The 27,230-nt window shown below is 51.1% G+C and overlaps 2 protein-coding genes and 1 long non-coding RNA gene across 7 annotated transcripts in view; 1 reads left to right on the top strand and 2 right to left on the bottom strand.

The window, feature by feature from the left end:
• Positions 1 to 499: 499 nt before the first annotated feature.
• Positions 500 to 14,196, bottom strand: LOC118929953 (ATP-binding cassette sub-family A member 17-like). Of its 2 annotated transcripts, XR_008999537.1 has the most exons (4): positions 13,852 to 14,196; positions 3,299 to 3,457; positions 1,179 to 1,414; positions 500 to 630 (listed from the first exon to the last, which is right to left on the bottom strand). XR_008999537.1 is itself a non-coding variant. In XM_057508333.1 (3 exons), the coding sequence occupies exons 1-3, from the start codon at positions 3,639 to 3,641 to the stop codon at positions 577 to 579; spliced, it is 633 nt and encodes a 210-aa protein (XP_057364316.1). In that variant the 5' UTR covers positions 3,642 to 4,690; the 3' UTR covers positions 500 to 576. The 2 variants fall into 2 exon arrangements, 1 of the variants encoding a protein (XP_057364316.1); XM_057508333.1 differs by lacking the exon at positions 13,852 to 14,196 and having other exon boundaries at positions 3,299 to 4,690.
• Positions 14,197 to 14,325: 129 nt separating this feature from the next.
• The window catches only part of ABCA3 (ATP binding cassette subfamily A member 3), a 37,458-nt gene continuing 24,553 nt past the window's right edge, over positions 14,326 to 27,230 (top strand). Inside the window, exons 1-9 of one of the 3 annotated variants that reach the window (XM_036920543.2) lie at positions 14,326 to 14,485; positions 20,168 to 20,369; positions 22,185 to 22,256; positions 22,333 to 22,597; positions 23,440 to 23,567; positions 24,190 to 24,355; positions 25,066 to 25,325; positions 26,414 to 26,530; positions 26,788 to 26,908. In XM_036920543.2, the coding sequence (XP_036776438.2) occupies positions 22,203 to 22,256; positions 22,333 to 22,597; positions 23,440 to 23,567; positions 24,190 to 24,355; positions 25,066 to 25,325; positions 26,414 to 26,530; positions 26,788 to 26,908 (1,111 nt within the window). In that variant the 5' untranslated portion in view covers positions 14,326 to 14,485; positions 20,168 to 20,369; positions 22,185 to 22,202. Of the gene's footprint in view, positions 14,486 to 20,167; positions 20,370 to 22,142; positions 22,257 to 22,332; positions 22,598 to 23,439; positions 23,568 to 24,189; positions 24,356 to 25,065; positions 25,326 to 26,413; positions 26,531 to 26,787; positions 26,909 to 27,230 lie in introns of all 3 variants that reach the window. The other 2 variants (XM_036920542.2, XM_036920541.2) reach the window with 2 other exon arrangements.
• LOC118929931 (uncharacterized) lies at positions 16,697 to 22,426 on the bottom strand. 2 transcript variants are annotated; one of them, XR_008992300.1, is made up of 3 exons: positions 22,312 to 22,426; positions 19,760 to 19,915; positions 16,697 to 17,110 (listed from the first exon to the last, which is right to left on the bottom strand). It is a non-coding gene; the product is annotated as an uncharacterized LOC118929931 (long non-coding RNA). The 2 variants fall into 2 exon arrangements; XR_005031801.2 differs by lacking the exon at positions 16,697 to 17,110 and adding an exon at positions 18,824 to 19,561.

The following is a 27,230-nucleotide window of genomic DNA, read 5'->3' as shown; positions in this document are numbered from 1 at the left end:
TTCTGGCCTTGAAGCAAACAAAACCCAAACCCTTTGCTGTTGCTGAGTTGGTTTGTTCTTTTAACCACCAGTAACTATAGGGAAACATAATAAAACTAACACACTTGGGGAGTTCTGGATGTTTGAAGGGTCTCAAAATTCTGGCCAGGCTCTCAGGGCGACTAACCAGGCTGGGAACCAGGTTTCGGAGCCTCTTCCCCACCTTGGCTCCTGTGCAAGCTGTTTTCTAGATCCGGGAGAGATTCACGGTCCATCTGGCCTGGGAGGCTGCCTGTGCCTGGGCTCGGGCTTGTGCGCCTCCCGTCCCAGGCCCTCCTGCAGGGGAAGGTTGAGGCACTGACTTCCCTCTTTGGGCACACAAACAAACTCCCAGGGGATTCATTTGGGAACCTCCCTTCCACTGACCCCACCCGAGTCCTTTGCCAGTACTCAGAGCCAGCAGAGGGCCCACAGGAGTAACGGATGCTGCTTTTAAGCCACATTTGGCCTTACCTTTGACTCTTTAACAACCAGTGGGTTTTTCTTACACAGGATTTCCAAGCAAGTCTCGATCATTTTCGCCTCCTCTTCTACATCTTAGTCACGGGGCGCTGACACTGTGCTCTGTAAAGCCACCTGCTTTCCCGAGCCCTGGATGGGAGGTGCAACCGCCTTAGCCGCTGTGGAGGGGCCCATGCACCGGCCTCCAACCTGGGAAGGCCTGGAAAGTGCCCCGCTGACCTCGGTTCCCACAAACACTCCCCGCCTCTCAGGGCAACAACAGGTGTTCAAGACTGAACACCAGTGGCCCCCCATAGCAGGGTGGTCACACAGACTTCATGTGGCATCAGCTTTTGAAGAAAATTAAAAGACATGAGGCCTGGGGACATCAGGGTAAAATAAACCACATTTTCCACAGAACTTCCTTGGCCTATTCAGGCCAAGAGCCGACAGAACACACCTTCCTCCTCTCAGGCCCCCGGATGACTGGGGAAGAGGTGCTCTGGGAAGCTGGCTGGCCTAGGAGACCCAGGGCCTCGCTCTACTCCGCTGACCTTGGCCAGCACTCTTCCCATCGCATCCCCAGGGGTCCCAGGCACAGCCCATCCCCTCTGCCTGGAGGGTCCATGAGGTACCTCCAGGCTCCCTCGGCCGGCCCCCCAATCTGTCCTCAGAGAGTTACACTCTGACACACTCACCAGTTTTTGCTTCCTGTAGAAGCTAGGAAACCTGGCTTTCAGTTCCCACAAGACACTGGTTTCTGTGAGCCAATGCAGGATGAGGCACACAGGTCCCGAGACGGCGAGGGCCGCGAGGCACTTCCCCGTCCCTAGAGATGTCCAGGCATAGATGTTCTTCTGAGCCATATATCCCTCTGCTAAAATGGGATAAACATGCTGTCCAACTTCAAGTGATTTTCCAAGCTTTTCTTCACCTTTTAGATAAAGTAGGTAAACTCCATTACAACAAATATAATTTAAAATAATAAATGCTGTTATTAAATTAATAAATACTGCTATTTTTTTACTCCTGGTCATCACTGCTATTAGCACATCCCAAGAGATGGTAGACATGAGTAATATTTTGTGTTTATTGCCGTGACCAGGTTCTGTAAAAATAATGCAGTAAAGAGGGGACCTCTCCTTAACCCTGTGGCAGCTATGCTATGTGAAACGCAAGGTATTTATGTCTGGTTCCATCAGTCATTCATCGCCCTGCAACCTCAGCTCGCCACTCGTATAAAAACACTCAGGGCCTCCAGTCTCCTTTTCTAATCTGGTCTGCCTTAATCTGTCCTTTAAATACATGTATTTTAAGATTAAACAATAAATACACACTCACTGGAAAAAAGGACACGAATGAGGTATGAAGTAACAGTGGCTCCCCACCCCCCTGTTTGTGTTGCCACAGTTTTGTGTATATTCCTTTCATACTTTCTAGAGATAATCTTTTAAAATACAAGTGGGATGATGCTATGCATGATATTCTCCAGCTCACTTGCTTCATTTAATAATTCTTAGTGACACTGACCATATCATGACATACAGATTAAAATAATAAAGCTCTCTGGCAGAGGCAAACATAGGGGCAGCTGTGAAAGCCAGTGTCACGGCTTTGGTTTGTAACTCCACTTTCTGTTTCTGGCATGATTTAGGAAACTACTGCGTGAAAAGCCAATTATTGGTCTACGTTTCTGGACACAATATATAACTGTACTGTGCCATTGTAACTGAAAAGGAATGGGGAGGGGGTGGTGCATAGGAGTGGAGTTTTTATATGTTATTGAAGTGAAGCTGGTATAAATTCAAATTAGAATGTTTTAATTTTAGGATGTTCAATGTAATCCCCATGGCAACCACACGAAAACAGCTGTAGAATAGACACAAAAGGAGGTGAGAAAGGAACTAAAAGTTTTCACATGAGGTGCCGGGAGTAGTCAACCCCACAGAGCAGAAAGTGGTGGCAGGCAGGGGCCAGGGAGCAAGTGTTTGAGGGGGACAGGGTGTCAGTTTTGCAGGATGAGGAAAGCTCTGGAGAAGGATGGTGGGGGTGCTGCCCAACAGTGTGAATGTGCTTAATGCCACAGGACTGACCACTTAAAAATGCTTAAAATGGTAAACTTTGTATATTTTACAGTAATTCACAAATTACTGTATAAGAAATCTTGGAGATGTGGCAAACTGGAATCCTCATACAATGCTGGTAAAATGTAAAATGGTGCAGCCATGGTGGAAAACGGTTTGGCGGGTCCTCACCAAGCTAAGCACAGAGCTGCTGTATGACCCAGCAGTTCCACTCCTAGGCACACAAACACATCCACACAAAAACTTGTACACGAATGTTCATAGCAGCATTACTCATAATAGGCAAAATGTGGAAACAAGCCATAGGTTCATCAGCTGATGGATGAATGGATACACAAAATGAGGTCTCTCCACAATGGGATATTATTCAGCTATAAAAAGGAATGAGGTTCTGATGTGTGCTACAACCTGGATGAACCTGGGACACAACAGTCTAAGCGAAGGAAGCAGACGCAAGGGGCCACGACATACTGTAGGATTCCACTCATGCGAAATGTTCACAACAGGCACATCCATGCAGATAGAGTGCCGACGAGTGGCAGCCAGGGGCTGGGGTAGGGGCCTGAGCAGCGACTGTCGTGGGCGGAGGGTCTCCTTTTGGGGGCTGAAAATGCTCTGGAACTGGAGAAGGCGTGATTGCTGCACAACCTTGTCAATGTACCAAAACCCATGGAATTGTATGTAGATTTTATCTCAACAAAACGTAACAAACAAATTCCATTTGCAATACTCACAAATTTGATCACACTCAGTCTGGTTCAGGCTCTTGGTGTTGCAGAACTTGCATAGTTCATAGTTGTAGTACAAGTTGGAGAAAGCCATTCCCAGGCAGTGGCCTGGAAGCAGTAGGAACGTGTGGTCCAAGTTCTCTGAGATGGTTGGGTAGCCCAGATCTGTGAGGGGAATAGAAGGGACTGGCTCTCCTTGCAGGAAGGACAGGGCACAGCCCCGAGCACCTGCCGGAGCCACTGTGCCTGTGGGCCCTCTGCGCAGATCACTGTGCCGTTGCCCCCCGGGCCCCAGCCCACAGTCTGGCTCTCCCTGCCTGCCTCTGAGGCCATTTACCCCCAAGGCCATGGGCGCTTCTCTTCTAAGCGTCCTTGTGAACCCACCACTTTACTCCTTCCCCAGCCGTTCATGCAGATGAGTCGGAAGGGGCTCCATGTTGGGGTACAGAATATTACGAACAGTGCTGCTGCTTCATATAAAACTTGAGAAACATGCAACATCTTGTGTCCCTTTCCCTGTCCACATCTTCCTCTTAAGCACTTCCAAGCTAGCTCATAGCTGTGCACTCTGGGCAGGCAGGGATGTTTGTCTGAGGGTTTTTTCCATCCCTGGATCCCCAGACGCCAGAGCAGGCCGGCATGTGGTGGTCACCGGCAAGTGTACAGAGCGCGAGCATGCAAAGGAGCACATGCAAGCTTCACAGGGCTGCAGCTGGAGCACCCACGACCGGCCCACTGGGAGGGAGGACGGATGCTTTGCGTACTGGCAGCGTCCATCTCTTTTCCCTCTGCTTCCTGAGGATAACAGATGCTGCAATTTTACATACAACTACAATGAGATTTTTATTTCCAAAAAAACATTTTCCACTGGGAAAAGAAGACATCTACATATTTCCTCAGGTTAAAGTACCTCTGCTTTAGTGACATGAACTGTCATATGCATAGTGACACAATGAAGTCAAATGCAATCCTAAAAAAAAGGGAGAGCTCTAGGTACTGGCTTCCCTCTGGGATCTGCAGGGCACACAGGAGAAAGTTAATTTCTGTGGCTTAAGCCATCTGGTCTACGGTATCTGTTCTCACAGCCTGAGCAGACTAAGACATCATTCTCTACCTTGGAGTTATTATCTACATCCTGGAAACCTTTTCATGTTTTCTACCTGCGATCTCATCTCTATTCTTTTTGTCATGTTCTCTCACATTTATTTTAAGTGGAGAACAGAAGGTACAGAATATTCTTTACTGTTTAAATAAAAGGAGGGAATAAGTGCATATACTTGCAAGAAAAAGAACAATGGAGGAAAATATCAGAAACTAGCAAACAAGTCTCCAAGGGGATGGGCGCAGGCACAGCAGCCTCTGTGGGCCTGCCTTTCTCCTGCGTTTCCATCTGGCTGGCGTTCCCTGATGACTCCCACCAGAAGCATATCTGACCACAATGAGTGGACCTGATCCCTGGGGGCTGGCGCAAAACACAAACCCAAGCGTCCCCCGCAGGGTGGGAAGCTGAGATATTTATATGCCAACTCCTGTCAATTCCTGTTTCGCCCTGAGTACTGACCTCCCAACATACACACACACACACACACACACACACACACACACACACACTTTGGTCCTGCCTCTGTCCAGATGGCACAGCCCTCATTGAAAGACAGACGGTGCAGCTGGAAATCTAGTATTTGCTGTAATGATCAGGTTGGGGGGATAAGGGCGGGGCCCTGTGACATCTGTTACAAACATGCAAAAACTTAATGAATTAAAACATAGGCATTAGTGTCGAGGTAACACGATGCTTCAAATCTCAAATGAGTCAGAGAGAAATTAAGTTCTCATCCTGAGATGAAACTAGAGACCCTAGAAATTGTGAGGGCTAACCCCACATTCCAGATGCAGACAGTGAGATGTAAGGCAAAGAGCGAGGAAGAGGCAAAGGAGAGAGGTAAGACCACAGACAGAAAATAAAGATGCCCAAGATGCTAAAGATCTCGCTGGAGGACAGGACGGTGTCCTGTCTGCCGGGCGGCCATCACAAATACCACAGCCTGGGCTTCAACCGTATTAAACAAAGACCACAGCTCTGGGATGGTGGTCTGAGATCAGCCAGTTCCCAGCAGGGTTCTCTTCCCGGTGAGCAGATGGCTGCCTTCTCCCGCGTCCTCACGTGATGGAGACAGCGACCTCTCTCTTTTTCTCTTTGTCTAGGGCCTCAATCCTGCCAGATCAGGGCCACACTCCTACTGACCTCCTCAACATCATCACCTACAGACTCTCCCTCCAGATACCAGCACTCTGGGGGGGCTAGGGCTTTAACATACAAATCTTAAGGGGAACACAATTCAACCCACAGCGAAAGGCAAAATTAGAACAGAAAAAATGCATATATCTAGGTATATATTTAAATATGTGTTTGTATTACTAGAATATATGATTCAAATGAAGGAAGAGCCTGGAAAAAAAAAAAGATCCACATGTTCCAATAAGAACCTAAGTAGAGCTGTAAAAATAGAGACCATCCTGGTGCCTCACTGAACTTAAAGGACAAAGAAAGGCTCCTACAGGCCTCCAGACAACACCCCACAGCACTGACCAGAGGGAGACAGTCAGGCCCCCCTCTCCTGGCACATGCAACAGTGGGGGCACACCTCAGAGGCAGCGGGCCACAGAGCACAGTTCTGGGACGTTCTGAGCAGTCAAGTTAGCATGCAAGCAGACATCTATGGGCCATAAACACCTTCTTGCAAAACAATTGGGGATGAAACGAAATGCAATCAGTGCTGAAATTATTCCCAAGAACTCAGAAATGGGGCAGCTTTTATAAGAAAGCACTTGCAGTGAGCACGGGACCTAACAGGCACTTTGGACCTAACGTGCTCACAAAGGGACTCTGGGTCTCTCCACCTGACCTTCTCTGCTAGCTCAGCAAATGCCGAGTCTATGCCAGTTGCTTAAGCCAAAAATCTAGGTTTGAAACTTGATCACCTCTTTCCCTCTCCTACCATATCAAATCCATCTGGAAGTCTGAAGCTTCTTTCCCTGGAAGGTAACTTGAAGCTGTCTACCTCTTTCCTTATCTCTGCTACCAGTCCAGTCCAAGTCATGACATTAAATTGATACACCAGGCAGGATTTTTCGGTTTCCAGTAACACAAGTCCAACTCAATCTACCCTAAACCCAAAAAAGGGTTTATTGCCCATAGAACTGGAAGTCCAAAGTAGAACAGGCTGCAGGACACAGCCGGCTCCAAGTGTTCAAATAATGTAATCAGGGTTTCTCTCTCTCTCCTACATTCCCCAGTGTATCCTCTTGGCAGGCATTCTCCAAATTCACGGGGCTGAGAAGACCCCCCAAGAGCTCTAGGCTTATATCCAAAAATCCCAGAGATAAAGAGCGCCTCCTTCCTGGAAAACTCACAAGAGGGCTCTGATCGGCTTGGCTTGGGTCCCAGCCAGGTGGCAGGTGGGAGGGGGGCAGGGAAAAATGGGGGCAGAAGGGCCAGCTGGCCCTGAACCATATGGAAGGTTACCCCCCTCCCATCACACACACACACACACACACACACACACACACACACACACACACACGCACGCACAAATTCTCTATTACCAGCAGACAGAAAACACACTCCTTTGCTGCCCAGAAAAAAAGAAACCCTTCGTATAAGTGCAATTTCAAAACTTTCCTGCCTAATATAATAGACCATCTCTGTGCAGCAGAAAACACACTAGCTCCCTCTCAAAAGAAGATCTACTGGCTTGGCGTGTTCTCTGCATCCAGGGATGCGGCCCAGAGGCCTGGGTGACGGGCATTCCTCTGGTCCCGGTCCACGTATGACTCCCCAGGCTCTGGCACTTTGGGCTAAAAACAGACTATGACCACCCAAGTCAGCTGGGCACTGAAGAGGGAAAACAGGATGCATCTGCCATCCTTCAGGACCCGTCCGCTGGAGGGGACGGGAGGCAGCTCCCCTCTGAGCCTCGGTGAGCAGCCCACTTCCTCGTGGCGTGGTTTTCGGAAGCATCTGAGGGTTACCTTAGGGGTTGAGCAATTACAGGACTTTGCTTATTAGACCCTTCCCCGCTATGGAAAAAAAATTCCAGTGAAATATCAGTCTGCTGCCAGTCAGTTTGTGCTATGTTGGCTAGGAACAAAAACCAGGTACTCTCCCAGGTAATGGAGTCTGGATGGCAGCCATAGGCTTCTGTCTCTCACCACAGATAAGGTGCCCTGGGCCCTCCATTCATTGCTTCTGGAGACCTGGCCTCTCACTCCCAAATGATGCACTGAGGCACTGATGTGATTCGCTGCACTTAACTTGGACTTCTTGTTGAAAATACTTTCTGGATGGAAATTTATCTTGTTGGCATAATTCTGACTTAAAACTGTGCATTCAAACCATCCTTGGGATCAAGATGTCCACCATATGAAAAGGGGGCCAATAGAAGTGGGTCAAAACAGCACAGGGATCCATGGAAACAGTTGTTAGCCATAAAGAAAATGCCAAATTCTAAAAACCTTAATAATATTGACCATATTCTTAGATCAAACTGCATTGAGAGTAAACATTAATAAAATAAAAGCAGGGAAAAAAACAAACCTCTGAAAATCAAAAACTCTCTCCTAAACTGAAAAATACTATGTAAAGGGAATGAGAAGACAGCCTCAGCCTAGCAAAAGGCATTTTTGCAAAAGATACGTCTGATAATGGACTGTCATCCAAATCACACAAAGAACTCACAAGTAAAAATAAGAAAATGAACAACTCCATTAAAACAATAAGCAAAAGACCTGACCCAAGAAGCTGACAGGCACCTGGAACAATGCTCAGCGTCACTCATCATCAGGCTGATGCAAATCAAAACCCTGAGACACCACCACACGCCTATTAGAACGGCCGGAATCCAGAGCGCAGCCAATACCGAATGCTGGCGAGGATGTGGAGCAGCAGCTCTCGCTCCCTGCTGGGGGTCTCAGCGTGGAACAGCCACCTTGGAAGCCAGTCTGGCAGTTCCTTACAAAAGTAAACATACTCGGAACCATATGACCTGGCAATTGTGCTCTTTGGGGTTTACCCGACTGAGATGAAAACTTCGGTCCACATGGAAGTCTGCACACGGGTGCTCATAGCAGCTTTATTCATAGTTGTCTTAACTTGGAAGCAACCAAGATGTCCCTCAGTGGATGGGAGCAAGACAGTGCAGTATTATTCTGTGCTGACAAGAAATGCACCATCAGGTCATGAAAAGACGTGGAGGAACTTTATTGCACATTGCTACGTGACAGAAGCCAATGTGAAAGAAGACTGCGTGCTGAATGATTCCAGTTCTGTGACACTCTGAAAAAGACAAAACCATGGAGACAGTGAAAGGACCAGTGGTGGACAGAAGTGGGGAGAGGGAGGCATGAACAGGTGGAGCACAGGAGACTTTTAGGGCTGTAAAACTATTCTGTGTGAAACTGTAATAATGGACACACATGCCCACAGAAGTTGCATCACCATGCGTGAACTCTGTTGTGAACCACAGACTTCAGGGGATAATGTGTCGGCATGGGTTCACTGATTCTAGCAAGCGCACCACCCTAGTGTGGGGTGCTGGCAGTGGGGAGGCTGTGTGTATTAGGGGCAGAGGTATATAGAAATCTCTGTGCCTTCCTCTTAATTTTGCTGTGAACCTAAAACTACTCTAAAAAAACAAAGTTGATTTAAGAAACTGTATTGCCAAAGCCATATCAACAGGAAAATTCATAATCCTAAACCCCTTTACTAGTAAATTAGAAAAAAATAACCAACATAAATTAAAAATCAGCTAATTCGGCTCCAGGAACTACCTCTGGGAAGTAGCACAGCAGAAAGAGCTTCCTGTAGCTCGTGAGCATCTTGATCTCCCACTAGGGTGTGGAACAAGATGCTTTGATTCAACGGCTGCGCTGCTGGTGGGAGGAAAGAAAGGGGGGGCCTCCTAAGCAAAAGCTGGACGGGACCAAATGGAGCCCATATGCCCACCCAGGGGTCAAGAATAAAAAAGGAAAAGTCAGCACCGAGCCAGGCACAGGGGTTACTGCACTTTGTGTAACTCTGATAAACTTGCTGCTGATTCTCCAGGAAAACAAAATTACCAACTTAATACAGGAAGAGATGCCTCAAAACCTGAAGAGCTCTTCAGATAAACTGAAGAAATTGAGAGGGGTGTCACAGAGTCCTCTAAGCAGTGCGAGTGGCAATGACTCAAATGGGTGAGCTGTTCTCAACAACGAGGAACAGATCATTCGGTTGCTATTTAAACTGATGCGTAAGCAGAGATAGAAAACTCTGATTTTTTAAAATCAGGTTAGCATGACAGCAATACCGAAATGACAGTGATAAGATTTAACAGAAACAAACAAAATCTAAAGCCCATTCTCGCTGAGGAGAAGATGACATAAGAACCTTGATAACATGCAGAATCCAGAGGTGCACTGAAGGAACGCTACGCCATAAGCAAAGGGAAATCTATCATGGAAACAAGGAACCAATTCACTGTGTTCACTGTTATGACCTCTATTACTATGACTCACCATATTGACTGGTAGATGAATGGATAAAGAAGAGGTGGTACATATACACAATGGAATATTATTGAGCCACAAGAAGAAAACAAATCCTACCATTTGCAACAACATGGATGGAGCTAGAGGGTATTATGCTCAGTGAAATAAGCCAGGCAGAGAAAGACAAGTATTAAATGATTTCACTCATCTGTGGAGTATAAGAACAAAGGAAAAACTGAAGAAGCAAAACAGCAGCAGAATCACAGAACCCAAGAATGGACTAACAGTTACCAAAGGGAAAGGGACTGGGGAGGATGGGTGGGAAGGGAGGGATAGGGCAGGGGGAAAGAAAGGGGACATTACGATTAGCGTGCAGAATGTGGGGGGGTGCACAGGGAAGGCTGTACAGAACGGAGAGGAGAAGTAGTGATTCTACAGTATCTTACTACGCTGATGGACAGTGACTGCAATGGGGTATGTGGGGGAACTTGATGATGGGGGGAGTCTAGTAAACATAATGTTCCTCATGTAATTGTAGATTAATGATACCAAAAAAAAATCAACCCTAATGCTAATAAAAAAAAAAGAACATCTCTATACATATAACCAAGTATATATGAAAATTTAATATGTGATAAAGATAGCATTTCAAATAAACAATTTGCTATCTGACCCTTTACAGGAAAAGTTTGCCAAATCCTGGTCTAAAAGAGTCCGGAAATAGACCTAGTCAAATGCGGTCAATTTTTGACAAAGGTGTAATGCAATGGAAAAGGAATAGTCTTTTCGACAAATGGTGGTGGGACATTAGAATCCATGTGTGGGAGAAAAAAACACACTTCAATCTATACCTCAATCCATTACACAAAATTAATTCACAATAGAGCATAACCTAAACACAAAACTTAAAACCATAAAACTTCCAGGAAAAAAACACAGGAGAGCATCTCAGTGACCTTGGTTTAAGCAAAGATTCCTGAGCTATGACACCAAAAGCGTAAGAGGAATATTGACAGATTGGACCTCCTCAAAATTAAAAACTCTCTCTGCAAAAGACCGTGAATAAAAAAGGCACAGATTGGGAGAAAGGATCTGTGAATCGTTTCCCTGACAGAGAACTTGTATCCACAGAACACAAAAAATGCTCAAAAAAGTAAGAAAACAACCAAATTCTTAAAAATGGGCAGAGTTTGAAAACACTATGTGTATGGCAAATAAGCCCATGAAAAGATGTTCAAATGCCATCAGTCATTAAGGAAATGCAAATTTAAACCACAATAACCTGCTACCACATTGCTACTACAGTGGCCAAAAAGTAAAAGGTGCCAGCACATTTACAGAACAACCAGAGCTCTCAGGTACTGCCAGGGGCAATGCAAAACAGTAGAGCCACTTGGGAAAATATTTGGGCAGTTTCTTATAAGATAAACATACACTTCAACCCAACAATCCCATTCCTAAGTTTTTACCTCAGAAAAATGAAAACTTTTTTATTTTCAAATGTAAAAATTTTATTTTTATGCAAGAACCTGTACAGAGATGATTATAAAAGGTTTCCCTCGTAATCTCCCAAAGACTGGGAACTGGGTCCCTGCTAAGTGCTGAGCACTTTTCTATATATTCCGTATGCTTTGATTCATCAAATCTTCTCAACAATCCTGCGATGTGGATCGTACTGTATGATCCCTATTCACACAAGGAAACCGAGGCAAAGAGAGGTTTAGAAAGACAGTAAGAGCTCAGATCCAAGTCAACGCTGTGTGGCCAGAGCCCATAGCCAGTTTTAACCACTATGATACAATGCCTCTCAATCACTGAATGAATGTGCCCAGCCCCTGGTCTAGAGTGAATCCCCTAATTATAGCATTATTCCTATGGAAACAATCAGAGAGGCCCTATTCTAAAATTCTGCATTGAATACCAGCAACTTGACACTGACGCACAAAAAAATACATATTTTGGCATAGGATAGACAGAAATTAAGAGCTGACATACTGGTTTCACTTTTAAAATGCATATATTTATGTATATATCCATGTATGGTAACCTACTGTTGTAATGACTAAGTTTTATTGCCTTTTGTAAAGCCTTAAGAATTATGAGTGTTACCATCCACTTCAACTTTTGCCATCAATCCTGAGAAATGTCTGGGCCATAGTAACCCCAGGGAGGCTCTTCCTTTGCCAGTGACCTTCACACTCTCCTGGGGGGTGGCTACAATAGCTAACAATGATTACAAAGGGCATAAGAACAAAAATCCGAAGCTGGTCTCTTTGTAATTGTCTGTCCTGATCAGCCTGGCCCTTCCCCTGCCCCCACCCCCTCCTTCCATCCTAGCGCATTTCTGAGCCAGCCTAGCTCTAATCCTGTGTTTGGTTATGCAGAACGGAGATCAGGTTTAGAAATGGCTGGAAAAAACTGCAGGGTGTAACCAGTTTAAGTGGGAAATGGCAAGGATCTGTTCTTGAAAGAAAAACAGGAAGGCAGGGTGAAGGGGAGGACCAAGCAGCAGGTGCACAGAGCTCCCTGGCAGCCACTTTTGGTGGTGGTGTGGAGGCTGCAGTCTGTGAGGTTTGGTAGGAAGGAGGTTTTTAAGATTTTTGCGGCCCATTCCTAACCCACCCTGCCCTGCCCTTGCACTAGATTGGCCCTTCTCTGTGTCTCACTAGAGAGAGCAGGCCAGGTAAGTCCTCAGGTATGCTCAAATTACACTACCATTAATGTAGCATTTCTGTGCCAGGCATTGTGACAAGCCCTTCTACATTTTCACGTGACCCTACAAAATACCTTTGAGTTTGGTATTATTATTATTATTATACTATTTTAATTTCAGGGCTGGGAAATGGAGGTTCAGAAAGGGTAACAGCACATTGAAGACAAATTCTGGCGCTCTAAGACCCCTACCCCTTAAGATCCAATCACCACCGACCAGATGGTCGCCCACCCCTTAAGATCCAATCACCAACGCAGGACACACCCTACCCCTACTCCTTAAAAATGTGCTTCCTCACCCACGAGCTGCTGTTCCCTCTCTCTGGGGGCAGCCGTTTTCTCTTTCAAATAATAAAATATCTTGCGTGGGCCCGTGTGTCCTGAGTCGTTCTGGGTAAGGAGGGTCACGGCGAGATACCCTTTCAGACATGCCTACACTAGCTTAGGTGTCTGGTCAAGATTTGAAGCCAGATCTTCTGACTCTCTCATCTGACAAATATTGACCAAGGACCTCCCCTGTGCCAGGGCTCTTGGACCCCAGGATGTAGCCGCGCACCAAAGTCCCTCTCCTAGGAGTCCACCTTCTGGGGAGAGAGATAGAAGAGCTAACGCAGCAGGAGACCACTTCAGGTAGAAAGGGGTCAAGAAGGAAACACTAGGGGTGCCGACCCCCTCCCCCACAGGTGTTTTGGGGGCAGAGAATTGCGCCTCCTGCTCTGGTCATTACTTCACCATTTGTCACTGTGACCCGATGGCACTGGTGCTGCGCAACCACAGCGGCACGACCACCACCAGGCCCGGCTGCCCTGCTGACAAGTGCCCCTGGGAGCAGTGTCCTCAGAGCCGTGGGGACACCTTACCCCAGGGGACCCCTGCTTGGCCCAACAACCATCTGCACCAGGTGACCCTACTCCTGCTTTGGGACCCTCCTCATCCAAGGTGACCCCAACCCAGCATCATGACCATCTCGGCCCCAGATGACCCCAATCCAATCTTGCTACCTTGCTGCCCAAAGTGACCCCGACCTCACCTTGGACACTCCAACACCCCCCAAGCCCTCCCAGGTAGCCCCAACCCAGTCAAAGGTTCAGAACAGTCAAGGTAAAACCAATGAACCACCGAGGTAGTCCTTAGTGAAAACGTACGGCGCACACACCACCAAGGCCGTTTGCAGCCAGGCAGCACTCAGGCCAGAACAGGAACGAGGCTCGGGGGCGCTGCTGGGGAGCAGCTTGTTCTTCACGGTGATTGGTCAGAATAGGGCACTAGTCAGCGGCCACCTCATCTCAACCTTGGGAACCCGCTCAGGTTTTACTTACCATTTCCAGAGACACAAGCAAGAAATGATCCAGGTCAAGTTAGCCTTGCAAAGTAAGCTAAATTAAGCTTTCCCTGGATGACCAAACTGGTTCTGTTTCCTCAGGGAATCTTCAAGGCTGGTCTCCATCTTTTCCTGATTTTAACAACCCTAACGGGAGACCCATCTACCCGAGGACCCCCATTGGCCTCCCCTCGCTTCTGAACTGAGCCCGTGGCCATGGCCACACCCCGGCATGCAGGGCCTTCCTGCCCACCCCACACACATGCTCTTGAAAGTTCCTCAGCCTCCATCCGCCCTGCCAGGCAGGACCTCGCACGCCCTGAACGCACGCGGACTGGGCACCACTCCTCCCCAGCCTCGCCTTCCCGCGTGGGCGCCCCCTGCTGGCGAGACGCGGGCGCAGGCGCGAGGCACTGCGCAGGCGCGGGAGGGGCGGCCGCCGGCACCTGCAGGGACAGCCCACTGCGCACGCGCGTCCGGCCGGCGCGCCCCCTGCAGGAGCCGAGCGCCGGTCCGCCTCCGGGCGCGGGTCGCAGGCGCCCCTCCCCGCCTCGGCGACCTAGCAGCTGTGAGCGCTGCCGCCGCCGCCGTCCAGGAAGGGGACCCGCGACAGAGCAGCGTGCCGCAGGTCGGTGAGTGCCTCCGGGCCCGCGCTCTCGCCGCTGCCTCCCCTCTCAGCGCGCCCCCTCCTCCCCGCCGCCCGCCCGCCCGCAGGTGCCGCCCTGCCCGCCTCGGGCCGCCGCCCGGAGGGCCGCCTGCAGAGCCGCGCCCCGAGGCCGGGCCGCCGCGGCCCCGTGCACCCCGGCAGAGCGGGCGGGCGGCCACCGCAGTGAGCGCCGGCCGACGCCTGGCAGCGCTCCGCTGCTGGCTCGCCCAGGCAGGACGCCCTGGAGTGTGGGAGGCTCCCTCCCGCGCGGCCCCGTTCCTGCCCTGCGGCCTCCAGTGCTTGGGGTCGTGGGCGCAGCCGCCCGTGGGAAGGGTGGGTTTGCGCGGCCCAGGAGGAGGGCGCGCCGGTGCCGGGGAGGCCCTCGTGAATTCGCGTGAAGGTGGGCTTTGCTCCTCCACGCCCTGCCCTGCAAGCCTCTTGAGGGCAGGGCGCCCCCCGCGCGAGGGCCTGGGGCGGATCCCAGTGGGGCATATTCGGTGCCTGGAGGAGTGCCCGCCCCTCACCTCCCCGGAGCCTCGGCTTTGCGCCTTGTTTGTGCTTGTTGGCCCCTTCGCCTCGGGCACCGTGAGGCCCCCGAGGGATCTGGGTCTGGGGGGACTTGCCCTCCCAGCACACAGCCAGCGCCTGGCGCGCGGCAGGCACTCAGGAGCGGGTGGCCGAGACCCCGCAAGGTGCCAGTGAGGGAGTCACGCCCTTTCCTCCTGAGCAGCTGCTCTTCCTTCAGCTCGGAAAGTCCGTGCTGCCTCTGCAGCCTGGGGAGGTTCCAGGCTGTTCTCCTCCAGAGGGTTCGCTTCACGGGAAATGGGACAGAATGGGAAAAGAGGGAAAAAAGGACACTCTGGGAACTCCCACCCCGCCCTTTTTTTAACTTCTTAGAGAATATTTTTTAAATTGCTCACTTTCTTATTACATCTGACAGGATGATACGGTGACCCACCACCATTCTGACGAGACAGCAGCTCGGGTTGTTTTTTAAAAGACCCTGGTCCCCCACAGTGCGTGTGCATGTGCGGGCAGTCCCCCGTGGACTGTTTGACGGTCTCCACCGGGAGGGCCCACCGGGAGGGCCAGGGAAGGCTCCCCAGGCGGCAGCGGCTTTGGCAGCCCTGCTGCAGAGACAGGAGCCGCCTCTGCTGTGGCACCGGTTGAGGGGAGCATTCTAGAACTCTGGAGGGAATGACTGTCCAGGCTCTGTGCACGACTGGAAGATGAGTTAATTGAATGTGGTCCCTGCTCTTAGGGACCTTAGGATGGAGCTAAAGAGATGATTTATTCACAAGTAACCATGACGTAAGATGAGTGCCAGATGAGACACCCAGAAAGCTGCTGTGCCTTTAGTCCCCCAGGAGAGTCCCTCGCCCAGACCAAAGCCCAGAGTCTCCAGGGCTGGGCCTCTGACATCAGTTTCTGCCCTAAGGTGTCCCCAGAAGATTCTGTTATGCAGCCAAGATGAAGAGCCCCTGAAGCAGGCTGCTCCACAGAGGGTCTCGGACAGGCCTGGGAGTTCAGAAGGTGGAGAAGGGGGTGGGGGCTCACATTCCAAGCAGCCAACTGCAGACACCTGTATGAGGGCAGAGGGCAGGTCAGGGCCTACCCTGGGCAGTGCCTGTGCCCATGTGGCTTGGAGTTCTTTGCCGCGTTGAAGAGGTTTGGGGCCCCTGGCAGGCAGGTGCCTTTGCAGGGCCTGAGCGGTGATCTGGCTGCCCTGTTTGCTGCAGAAGAGCCACGGTTCCATCTCCCTAGGGAGTCTCAGCTGCCTCATTACCTCATTTCCTACGCCTAGAGAGGCAGCCCGGCTAGCAGGACAGCACTGGGGGGACCAATGCTGCAGCGGGTGGGGAAGCTGCTGGCCGCACAGACTCTGTGGCTCTCTCCCCAGGTAGCCTCCTTTGCGCCACCCTTTGGCTAAAGAATATGACCCTCAACCCCTGCCAGGAGCATCAGTGTAAACCCAGAGCCACGTGATCCTGAGGACAGCCACCAGACCCTGCCCAGAGGTTGTGGTGGTGGTGGTGGTGGTGAGTATGAGGCCAGCAAACTAGTTTACCACCTGGGCCTCCAGGTGCAAATGACCAGAGCCTTGAACCCTGCCTCGTAGGCTTCTCAGACAGTGACTGAGGCTTGTAGATTTGTTCCCAGTTCCCCCACACAAGGGCCACTCATATCAATAAGTTGTCACAAACTCTCCTGGCACTGCTATGTGTACAAAAATTATACACCCCCGTATATTTATTTATTTGTGAACTATAGTCATGTCCTGGGTGTTAGGGGCATAGAAATATACACAAACACATGCCTTTTAAAGGGATGAGAGGCGAGTGAACACAGTTAAATATTTTCCACGTATTCATGGTCCAAGCTCTGTGGTACAAAATACCTTTAAAAGAAAGCCACGTGATCAAGTCCACATGCCTCGTAGAAACCCTTGGTGAAGCCAGAGGCCCAGCATTTGCGGGTTTGGTTCTGGATCCTGCTTATTTCAGTTCCTGGTTCTTGCGGCGTCCGCAGTGAAATGGCACCCCTCATGAAGACGCTGTGACTCTGGCACTTGTTTTCTGGACCCACTCACCAGTCATGCGAGGCTCTCGAGCTGTCAGGGAAGAGGGGGATTCTGGCTCCCAAAGCTCAGCATGTGCAGGTAGATGGCTCCCTGGCTACGGCCTTGGCAACACAACTGTGCAGACATCTCCAAACACACGTTTTCATAAATGCTCTGCTCTTGACACAGATTATGTTGAAAAGCCATAACTCTCACACAGTGTCACCTTTTCCCTGAAGGGACAGATTTGAGTCCCTTGATTGAGGCTTAAAAGCAATAGAAATAAGCTAGCTGAGCCTCTGCTGTGGTCATTTGTCATTGAAAATAAAGAAAAACTTCTCTGGATTTGGAACTTTTAATGAAAGAAAATGTGTATTTCCTGCTTAAGTTCCGAGTTATAGAATAACCTGTGGCCTCCTTATCATTCACTTCCCAGATCACTACGGAGTACGTTAAGCTTAGCTGTTTCAGTCTTGTGGGGGGCTTTTTTGAATTGACCACAGCCGTGATATCCCCAAGCATGGAAGCCCCAGTGGGTCTGCGAGGCCCCCATCAGGGTGCCATGGCGCTGACCCAGGCCAGGAAGGTGCCCACGTCCGTCCATCTGTTAAATATTAGGAAAGCCAACTCTTTTCTCATTTTTAAAGAGAAATACTTAACGCGTAGAATTTCTCACCATTCCTTTCCTCCAGCTCTCTCCACTGCTGACCACTGGGGGGTTCACTGGTGGGAATCACGCTCTGTAAGCAGCCCTATCTTCAGCCTATTTTTTACAGTGTTTATTGGTATTTGGACATTTCATCTGGAGAGTCCACTGAAATAGACATTTTCATTTATTTACTGTGCTACTCCCTCCAAAAAAAAAAGGGATCATGTACTGGGTAAAAGATTAGGCAAAGCAAAATATGCTTGAGCCACACATTTGGACAGGCACCGCCCGCCTCTGCTCCTTCCATGTCACAGCTCCCAAGCCACTTGGAACTACCTGCTATTCCCCCCACACAGTCTCACTTCTCTGTGATCTTGTAATGCCCTCCACACCCCAGTTGACAAGGACCTTGAGAGCAGGCGCTCGTGTCACCTCCTCCAGGGAGCCTTCCCAGAGCTCCATTGTGTGTGCACGTGCACACACACACACACACACTGAATTCCAGTCTTCTCCAGGATCTCATGACACCTCATTTGGCTCCATGTACAGCAGTCACTGCATGCACAAGCGTTTGCAGGCTGTGCCCTCCTTGGGTTAAGAATGTTGCGATTTTCATTTCCAAATCCCTGGTACCTGCTCATCACACAGTGAGCACTTGGTTGGTGTTTGCTGGATGCATAAATGCTTTTTGTCTATTGTATATCCTAAAAAACCACAGATTCTGCCAGCAAACATTAACTGGGTGCCTAGCATGCCTTCCTCAGCATGTACACACGCAGACCTTTAACACCACCGACTGTGTGGACTCTCTGTGTTGACAAGGAAAAGCTTGCCCAACTGAGATGGGCTCTCGCCCACCTAGTCCTCCTGGCAAGTGCCAAGTTGGGGCCAGCACCACCAACAAAGCCATCTGTCTGCCCCACACCTGTGGTAAAGAGGGCAGAGCCATGCTCATCTGCTCTGAGTAACATCTGGGGCCTGCCATTGGCTTTCCTGGGACCCGCGTTTTCCTCCTGGCCTGTGCAGATGGACTTCCCTGGGAACAGATGCACCGAGCTCAGGATAGGAACAGGAGGCAGAGGGGCGCGTGCTGCACCAGGGGCCCTGTCCACTTGCGCTCACTGGTCTTGCAGCCTGCTCAGCGTTAATCTGGAAGCGTTAATGCCTCTCTGTTCCACATATGCAGAAATAAGAGCAACTTCTGCATGGGCAATAGGAATTGAAAGACACAGTCAAACTCATAATGAGAAGAACCACAAGTAAGGAAGCGGTGTCCAGACCCTTGGCAAGCACCAAGCGCCCCTGGGCAGTGGATGCTGGTGAATTGGCACAACCCGTGGCTCTTAAACTAACCAAAGTTACTGGGAAAACTGTTTTTAGAGGAATCTAGGGTGCCATATCAAGAGAGTTCTCAGAAATTAGCAGCCCACAGTGTGCACTCACTCTGGGCCAATTCAGTTGCTCGCCTAAAGAGCAAACATTGAAATACTCAACAATTGTGTAACCTTTAATATTTTAACAGTTAGCAAATAGCCTTTTAGTTGGGAAAAAGCTTTCCTTTGCCTTCCTGGCCCCAACCCCAGAGGAGTGAAGTGAGCCGTGTAGGGGAAGCTCTCAGATGCTCTTGTGGGCGGAGGTGGTGGCTTCCCGAGTAGCCCTGCCGAGTGTTTGCCTCGGAGGAGGACGTGGGGCTGGTTCAGACGCCAGCCACTGCCACTTGCGGGGACTCTTGGTGCCAGAGCGTCGAGTGTTTCAAGGAACCTTAACTTCCTTTCCTCGTGTACATTTGCTTTCGTAACCAGGAAGCTTCCCAGATCTTGTAATTCCGGGAATCTCCTTTAAATTCCTTTTTACTCAAACAGAACAGACATGAGTGTAGCATTTGTGGGACTTCAGAGGAAGCCTGGCGTGCACAGAGCCGCAAGCTGGGCACTGTGGGACAGAAATAAATAAAACTCCTACCAAGGCGGTGGGGCTCAAGGGGCATTTGTCCTCTTGATTTCTGTGTTACATTCTGGGAGCCGTATTCACACATTTTTGAAGATACTTACTGCCTTTAGGATAGACAGGGATGAAGGGGTTAAAAACATGGACTGCAGGTTCCCATGTGCCTCTGCAGCTTGTCCTGCTGTGTGATCCTGGGCTAGGCCTGATTTCTTGTCTATAAAAGGGCGATGATCCCAGAAGCCCGGCTGGATCCAGAGGCCCTGTGGGTATAAAAGTACCTACGTGTATCATAAAGGCTTCTTGTATTTAATTGTCCCCGGAGAGCACAGCCAGCTACCTGTGCTCTCCGGCTGGCTGTGCTCTCCGTCGTCGTCCGAAATCCATGTTTCTTTGTTATCTGATCTGCTCTGTGTTAAGTTACATACTTGCCATCCCTTATGCTCTTTGATTTCTAACTTGGGGAGAGGTGTTTTGTGATATTAAGCGCTATAGCACCCTCCTTTTGCCCAAAGGTCAGAGAGTCATGCCAGTGAGCCCTGGGCCCCTCCTGATGTGCCACAGGGCATCAACCCTCCAGAACGCCAAGGCCAGCCCACCACACTCGAGAGGCCTGCCAGCCCCACCCCAGAGCCCTCTGCGCAGGGCCGCCTCCTCCAGGACAGTCCTCCACTAGCCCGGGAGGAGAGCGTGGCAGGAGCCGTTCCCAGCATCCAGGTCAGTTCCCAGAGGCTGCTGTCCGGCCTCTGCCTGGTGGGAAGGTGACAGTCTCTTTGCCTCCCCACCCCCGACATTGGGCCTTAGGGATAAGCATGGGGATGTGTCCTTTCTTGGCCAGGCTTTTCTAGAAAAGTAACTCGTCTACTTCCTTTTATGTTCTGTGTGACCTTTTTACATTTGCCTCTTGGTAGAGGCCAGCCAGGCTCCCATCAGCTCATCCCAGGGGAATGACCGCCCTGCCCGGAGGCACTGCTTTCCCCTCTTAGCCTAAACCACTTCCAGGAACCATTAGGGAGCCACAGGCCTTGATGGGTACCCTTAAATCACTATAGGCAACTGATTCTAAGACAGTTTTTACCCCTTGTTAATTTTAAAAGAATTTGGGTAATTTAATAACTTGCCTCTTAATAGCTTTTCATGCTATTTTAGCTGTAACTTCACATTTTAACTACGTGGTTAGTTACAAGCTATCTTGTAAGTTAGTTTATAAGTAACTTGTGGCATCTGTGTTCTCTACAAATATCTATGCACTACGTTTTGAGTAACATATAGGGATGGGCAGCCTCATCTTTTTTTAAAAAGCCTTATCTAATTTTAAAAAGAGTGTTAATGGAATTGATTTTCAACTGACTGACGCCCCAAGCACAACTGGCTGTTTTAAAAAACAAACAAGCCCCCACCCCATAGGCCCTGGGTCTGGGACACAGGCTTGGGCAGTACTGTTAACAAGTGTCCCCTTAGGGACCGTTTACCGGCCACTTGTCCGAGTGTTTACTCTGGGCTGGGTCAGCCTCAGTGGGAACGTGGGACCAAGCCACTGGACCCAGGAGTCTTCCCAGGCATCATGGAGGCTGCTCCCCACCTAGGACCGTGAGCTGCAAGGGGTGGACGTGCAGACAGCATGTGGATGGTGGCCGAGCCCTCTGGGGCCCTCGTCCACCACTCTCACTGCCTGCTTAGGTCTGCGCCCGGCCTTCATGCCCACAGCTTCCAGAACGGGGTGCTTCCGTGTCTTGGACTCACTCCGACCACCTCCTTCTCCAGTAGCTGTGCATCTGAAGAGCTCTGGGCTCAGTGTCTCTGCATCTTACACTGGAAATCTGATAAAATGGATTTCCCTAAATGGAAGGAGACCCTTAAAACCACTGCTCGTTTCTGCTGCCCCTTGTGTCCGATAGTCTTGAGCAGACTTTCCCAGTTACATGTGCCAGATTTAAATACCACATTCATATGTAACACTGGATAGATTTTCTTTGGAGGAAAATAACCATTCTCACATGGAGGCATTAATAGACCAATGATTGTAGTTAAGGCAGGAAGAACAGGTCCTGAGGGTTCAAGGAGGAGATCACCCCTCTGGCCCATCCTTGCACATGCCAGTCGGGTCCCAACTCTGGTGCATGAGGCCAGCAAGGGCCCCCAGGGGGACAGAGGCCCCATCCAAGGCCTCTCCTCCTGCTTCCCGCATAGCCTCGCCAAGTTTTAGAGACCTCCCCCAACCAGGACACGAGGGTGTTTGCTTTTACTGGTTCTGTGGGGGTTGAGAGTAAAGCCAGTAGGGAGTGGAGTGTTTAGCTGAGAAAAAGCACATTACAGCAGCCACAGGGGTATCGGAAGGGCATTTATCCAGCGGAGGGGACCCTTCTGCAGGGGAGCTTCTGTTGCACAGCGCAGGGCTGGCGGCTCTGTCCAGGGCACTGTTTGAGTGCGGGTGGGCCAGGTGCGATGCGCAGGGTGCTGTGGCTGGTGCTAAGACCTTCCACCCCCCAGCAGCGCCTGCTCTCCATGCACAGCGGCTTCGGTCGTGGCCAGGTCTCTTACCCCAGGAGGATGGCAGTGCTCGGGCAGCTGAAGCTCCTGCTCTGGAAGAACTACACCTTGCAGGTGGGTCTGGGAGGTGGTGCTGGGGGGCCGTGGGGGTCCCTGGGTGCCCACCCACCTGCCGTTTCTGTGTCTCTAGAAACGGAAGGTCCTGGTGACAGTCTTGGAGCTCTTGCTGCCCTTGCTGTTCTCTGGGATCCTGATTTGGCTTCGCTTGAAGATCCAGTCGGAAAACGTGCCCAACGCCACCATCTACCCTGGCCAGTCCGTCCGGGAGCTGCCGCTCTTCTTCAGCTTCCCCCCTCCGGGCACCACCTGGGAGCTCGCCTACATCCCATCCCACAGTGACGCCGTGGAGACCATCACGGAGGCGGCGAGGAGGATGCTGGTGACCCACATGAGAGGTGGGGCATGCTGGGGCCCATCACGCTGGGGGCCCAGTGTGGCCTCTCATCGGCCGTGTCACCTGGACAAATGTCCATCGTGTCTCGTTATAACGTGAGGACCTGAGTGGTGAGGCCCAAGTGACGGCCGTGGGTGACAGGTCAGCAGCTCTGCTCCAGGAGCCCAACCCAGCCGCCCACAGCAGGAACAGGCGTTCACGTCCCCAAGAAGGCTCGTTAGTCACGAGAGCCAGGCATGTCCAGAGCACACCGTGCCGAAAGCCTTTTCTAGGGTGTGGTTCTGGGAGGACGGCGCTAGAAGCAGCCATTGGGAAGCCGGCTGGGGACACTCCCAGTAAACAGGCCAGTCGCCTTTTCCAACTCTTTGCTTTTGGGATGAAAAAATAGCCCTTTTTCTCCACACTTGAGCTTCTGTGGCTTATTTAATTCAGGGTAGCAAATACTCAGGGCGAGTGTTGGCCCCCCAAGGTGACTGCAGTGAAACCCTTCATGTGAAACGGGTCCGGGTGGAGCAGTTGGTTCACAGGCCATACATTTTCTTAAACAGTGTTGGGTGGTGTGGTCACGTGAGAGGGGCTGTCCGGCTGCGAAACCCGTGCAGGTGGTCACTGCCGGGAGGAGTCTTCCCCACACTGCAGCCTGCCCACTGCCAGCTCTCACCACCCCTCACCCCCAGACCCCCTAGGTTACAGGTCTGCCAAAATAAAAGCCTAGGGAAAGTTTACCAAGCCCTAGAGAAACTTGTTAAGTTTGTAATCCTTTATTTGAAAATGACCTGAAACGTCCAGATTTTTCAAGTGGAATGGATGGGTGGTAACTCGCAGCTCTGATGTCCCCTGCAGTCCGTGGCTTTCCCTCCGAGAAGGACTTTGAGGACTACGTAAAATACGATAACCGCTCCAACAATGTGCTGGCTGCCGTGGTGTTTGAGCACACCCTCAACCACAGCAAGGACCCCCTGCCGCTGGCGGTGAGGACCCCATCTCCCAAGCCTTGCTTCCTCCCTCACGTGCTAGCTCAGCCTCCCAGAGCTCTGCCTGCCTGGGGTGAATCTCCAGCTCTCTCCTGGGCTCGGCAGCCATCTCAGTCCCCTCTGAGGGAGCCAGGTGACACAGACCCCTCCCCTGCCAGCAGAAGCATCCTGTCTCCCTGGGCTCTCCTGCCCTCTGGTCTGAGTCCTGACCAGTCTCTGGGCCTCTTTGGGTAGTCAGATAGGATAGACAGAAGAGCAGCAGGGACTTGGGGCTTAAATACGCTTTCAGTTACAAGTTTAAAACAGGTTTTTTTTGCCTGACGACATTAAGATTGGGAAACCATCAGGTCCCTATGGCATTATTTTGGTGGCCCTGTTGATGATCAGTGACACCCCCCAGGGAGGATTCATGGTGGTGGATGGCAAGAGAGGGTGACAACACCCCCAAGGTGCCCCTGTTTGGTGTCTCTGGGCTCTGACATTCCGAGACCCCTTGGACATGGTCGAGGGCTGGGAAAGTGGGGAGTCCCTGGCAGTGAGGGTCCCCCAAACACTGGATCTGCACAGATGTTTGCTGCTCAGTCTGGAGCCTTCAGAGCGGTTGGTTTTGTTTCTGTAGGTAAAGTACCACTTACGGTTCAGTTACACACGAAGAAACTACATGTGGACCCAAACTGGTTCCTTTTTCCTGAAAGAGACAGAGGGATGGCACACCACTTCCCTTTTTCCACTTTTCCCAAACCCAGGACCAAGGGAGCCCGCATCCCCCGATGGCGGGGAGCCTGGTGAGAAGCCCCTCGCGTGGCCGGGTCACCTCCCTGGGGTGCCCTAGTCACGTGGGAGCCACCTTACATTTCTCTGCAGAAATGCGTTTTAGGAATGTGTGATCTTCTTTGTGGGAAAAGGAAGAAAAGATCCAGTAAAACTGGCTTCTGAATGGCCAAAGTCATCTTTGAAAATGCTTCCCAGAAGACATGTGCCCTTGAAAGAACCATTTATCGTTCAGTCTTTAAGAAGCTTCAGTTTGCTCTGAATCTTCTGGGCTGGTTTTACATTTCCCATCTCTCCGAGGCCACCTCTGGGCACAGTTTTACAGGCTCTGTGAGCTCTGGGGTCCTTGTATAATTGCCCATGGTTTGTGTTGGCAAAACATTCGTACAAGTTGGATCTTGGCTTCTTGTACCCTACCCGTGTGCATGTCAGTCTGCCCATGTGACTGGCCGGCAATGGCCTGTTTGTCTCCTCTGAAGCATGGTTGCATCTGGAACCAGCATGGTTGCATCTGGAACCGAGCTGGGGATAGCCAAGGAGGGGTGTCACTGGTGCCGGGTCCCTTCACCAGCTAATGTCCCAGCGCAAGATTTTAAACCTGGAAGGGGAAGTAGGGTGAACAGTCAGGGCGAGGTGTGCGAGGCCCCAGGGTGCTGCCCTGGGCAGGTCTGGCATGTGCATATGCCAGCCCACCTGCTAGAGGGTCCTCTGCTCCCGCACTCAGGGTACATCCGAGAAGGCTTCCTGGCCATGCAGCACGCTGTGGACAGGGCCATCATGCAGTACCACGCCAACGCCTCCACACACCAGCTGTTTGAGAAGCTCACTGTGATCGCCAAGAGGTTCCCTTACCCGCCTTTTATTTCGGACCCCTTCCTGGTCGCCATCCAGTACCAGCTTCCCTTGCTGCTCATGCTGAGTTTCACATACACGTCCCTCAGCATCATCCGGGCTGTTGTGCAGGAGAAAGAGAAAAAGCTGAAGGTAATCCTGTCTGTGTTGGGCTTTAAAACATTCTGGCATGCAGGGTTTAGGCACAGTTACCTGGAAACTGGTCCTGCGGTATCATCTAGCAGGGCAGCTCCTGGGCACCAGAGCTACAAGAGCAGTGGACGTGGGGTGGACACGCCCCCAGGGCTCCAGGCCACATTGGGGCTTTGAAATTAGGCCTGGTCTCTCCAGATCAAAAAACCCTGACAAAGCACCATATTACGTGCTGTATCTAAGGACCAAACAAGGGAAAGACAGCGTTTTGGATGTGGTATGTTAAGTGAAATACTTGGTTGAAATTAATTTCACGTGTTGCTTTTAACTTCTTCAATGTGGCTGCTATAAAATTCTAAATTAAGTTTATGGCTCATATTCTGTTCCCATTGGACAGAGCCACACTAGAGAGCAGGTCAGCCCTGAGACAAAATGTCTAAATACATGGCTGAAGAGAAAGCTAATTAGGTTTGCATATTGACCAAAAAGAGCTGTAGTTCTGGGCTCTCAGGTACAGCACACTGGGGAATGAAGACGTATATGACATGTCACTCTGAAGGAGGGTCACCGGTTTTCAGGAGGACACCTGATAGAGTAGTGTCACCTGTAAACTCGTACCAGTGATGCCACTGGAATTATTCCCCCCTTGGCAGTGTCTGCAGCACCAGTGAAACGACACCTGGCATATTCTCTGTGGTGCCAAAGCTGCTGATTGGAGCTTTCAGATTGCTGCCAGGAGGGGTCTGCGGACGGCCAGGCCCCATCTGCTGGGCGCCCTGTAGAACTAATGAAGCCATGTCGTGTTGAAGCAGGAGCAGGGAGGGCACCCCAGGCAGGCAGCCCTGCAGTGGGGGAGGTAGGAGAGGCCAGGTCCTCACACCCGAGGGCAGGGCTGACATGCAGTGGCTTGTCCTCTGCCTTTGGCCAGCACGTGCTTTCCTGCGCATCCGCTCCTTGGCCTGGCGTCCCTTGTCCTGCCTTGGTGCACATACGACACCACGCGTCTGCACAGAAGGCTCTGAGGAGTCGGTGTGAGGCTGGAGAGGGCAGGTGGGCATGTCACATGTCACCAACGTGTTCTCTCCCAGGAGCACATGCGCATGATGGGGCTCAGCGGCTGGCTGCACTGGAGCGCCTGGTTCCTGCTCTTCCTGCTCTTCCTCCTCTTCACCGTCGGCTGCATGACCCTGCTCCTCTGCATCAAGGTGAGCACGGCCCGAGGGGGCCCTGGTGCGAAGGCACAGCCCTGTGGATGGAGAGCCACAGGGAGCCTCTGAGGCTGCCTCCACAGCCTCCGGGCCATCCTCCCTGTCAGCGGGGGGCCAGGCGCCTCAGTCCCCCGGCACAGCGCTGCTCCCATCCTCGGGCTTTGCGGTGGCAGGAACACTTAGGAGTCTTCCCAGTCTGGTGCCCCCCCACCCCGCCACGACCTGCGGGTGTGACCGTGGGGTGGTGCCCGCAGGTGAAGAAGGGCGTGGCGGTGCTCACGCACAGCGACCCCTCGCTGCTGCTGGCCTTCCTGCTGTGCTTTGCCATCTCCTCCATCGCCTTCAGCTTCATGGTCAGCACTTTCTTCAGCAAAGGTGAGCCGCCCGCCCCTGGGACGTGGGATGCGGACCCAGGTGGCAGAACCGGGCGGTTTCGTTTGGGATGAACAAGTAACCCAGGCACTGGGTGGGGACACCTGCACCTTCCTGGATCCAGCTGGCCAAGTGCTGGTGTGGGGGTTCTAAGAGGCCTTCTCATGAAGTGCAGGGGTAGTTGATTCTGACTTCCTGCACCCCGAGGTGGCTTTATTTCATCTGTGCTGCGGAGTAGTGCTTCAGCTGCATGTGAAATTCCCCATGGATGGATATTCTCCCTTGACACTTGAATAATGTTACCCTGTCACCATCAGATACCCAC

Source organism: Manis pentadactyla, chromosome 10 (assembly GCF_030020395.1).
Source record: "Manis pentadactyla isolate mManPen7 chromosome 10, mManPen7.hap1, whole genome shotgun sequence".
NCBI lineage: Eukaryota > Metazoa > Chordata > Mammalia > Pholidota > Manidae > Manis > Manis pentadactyla.
This window is presented reverse-complemented; position numbering and strand designations above follow the sequence as displayed.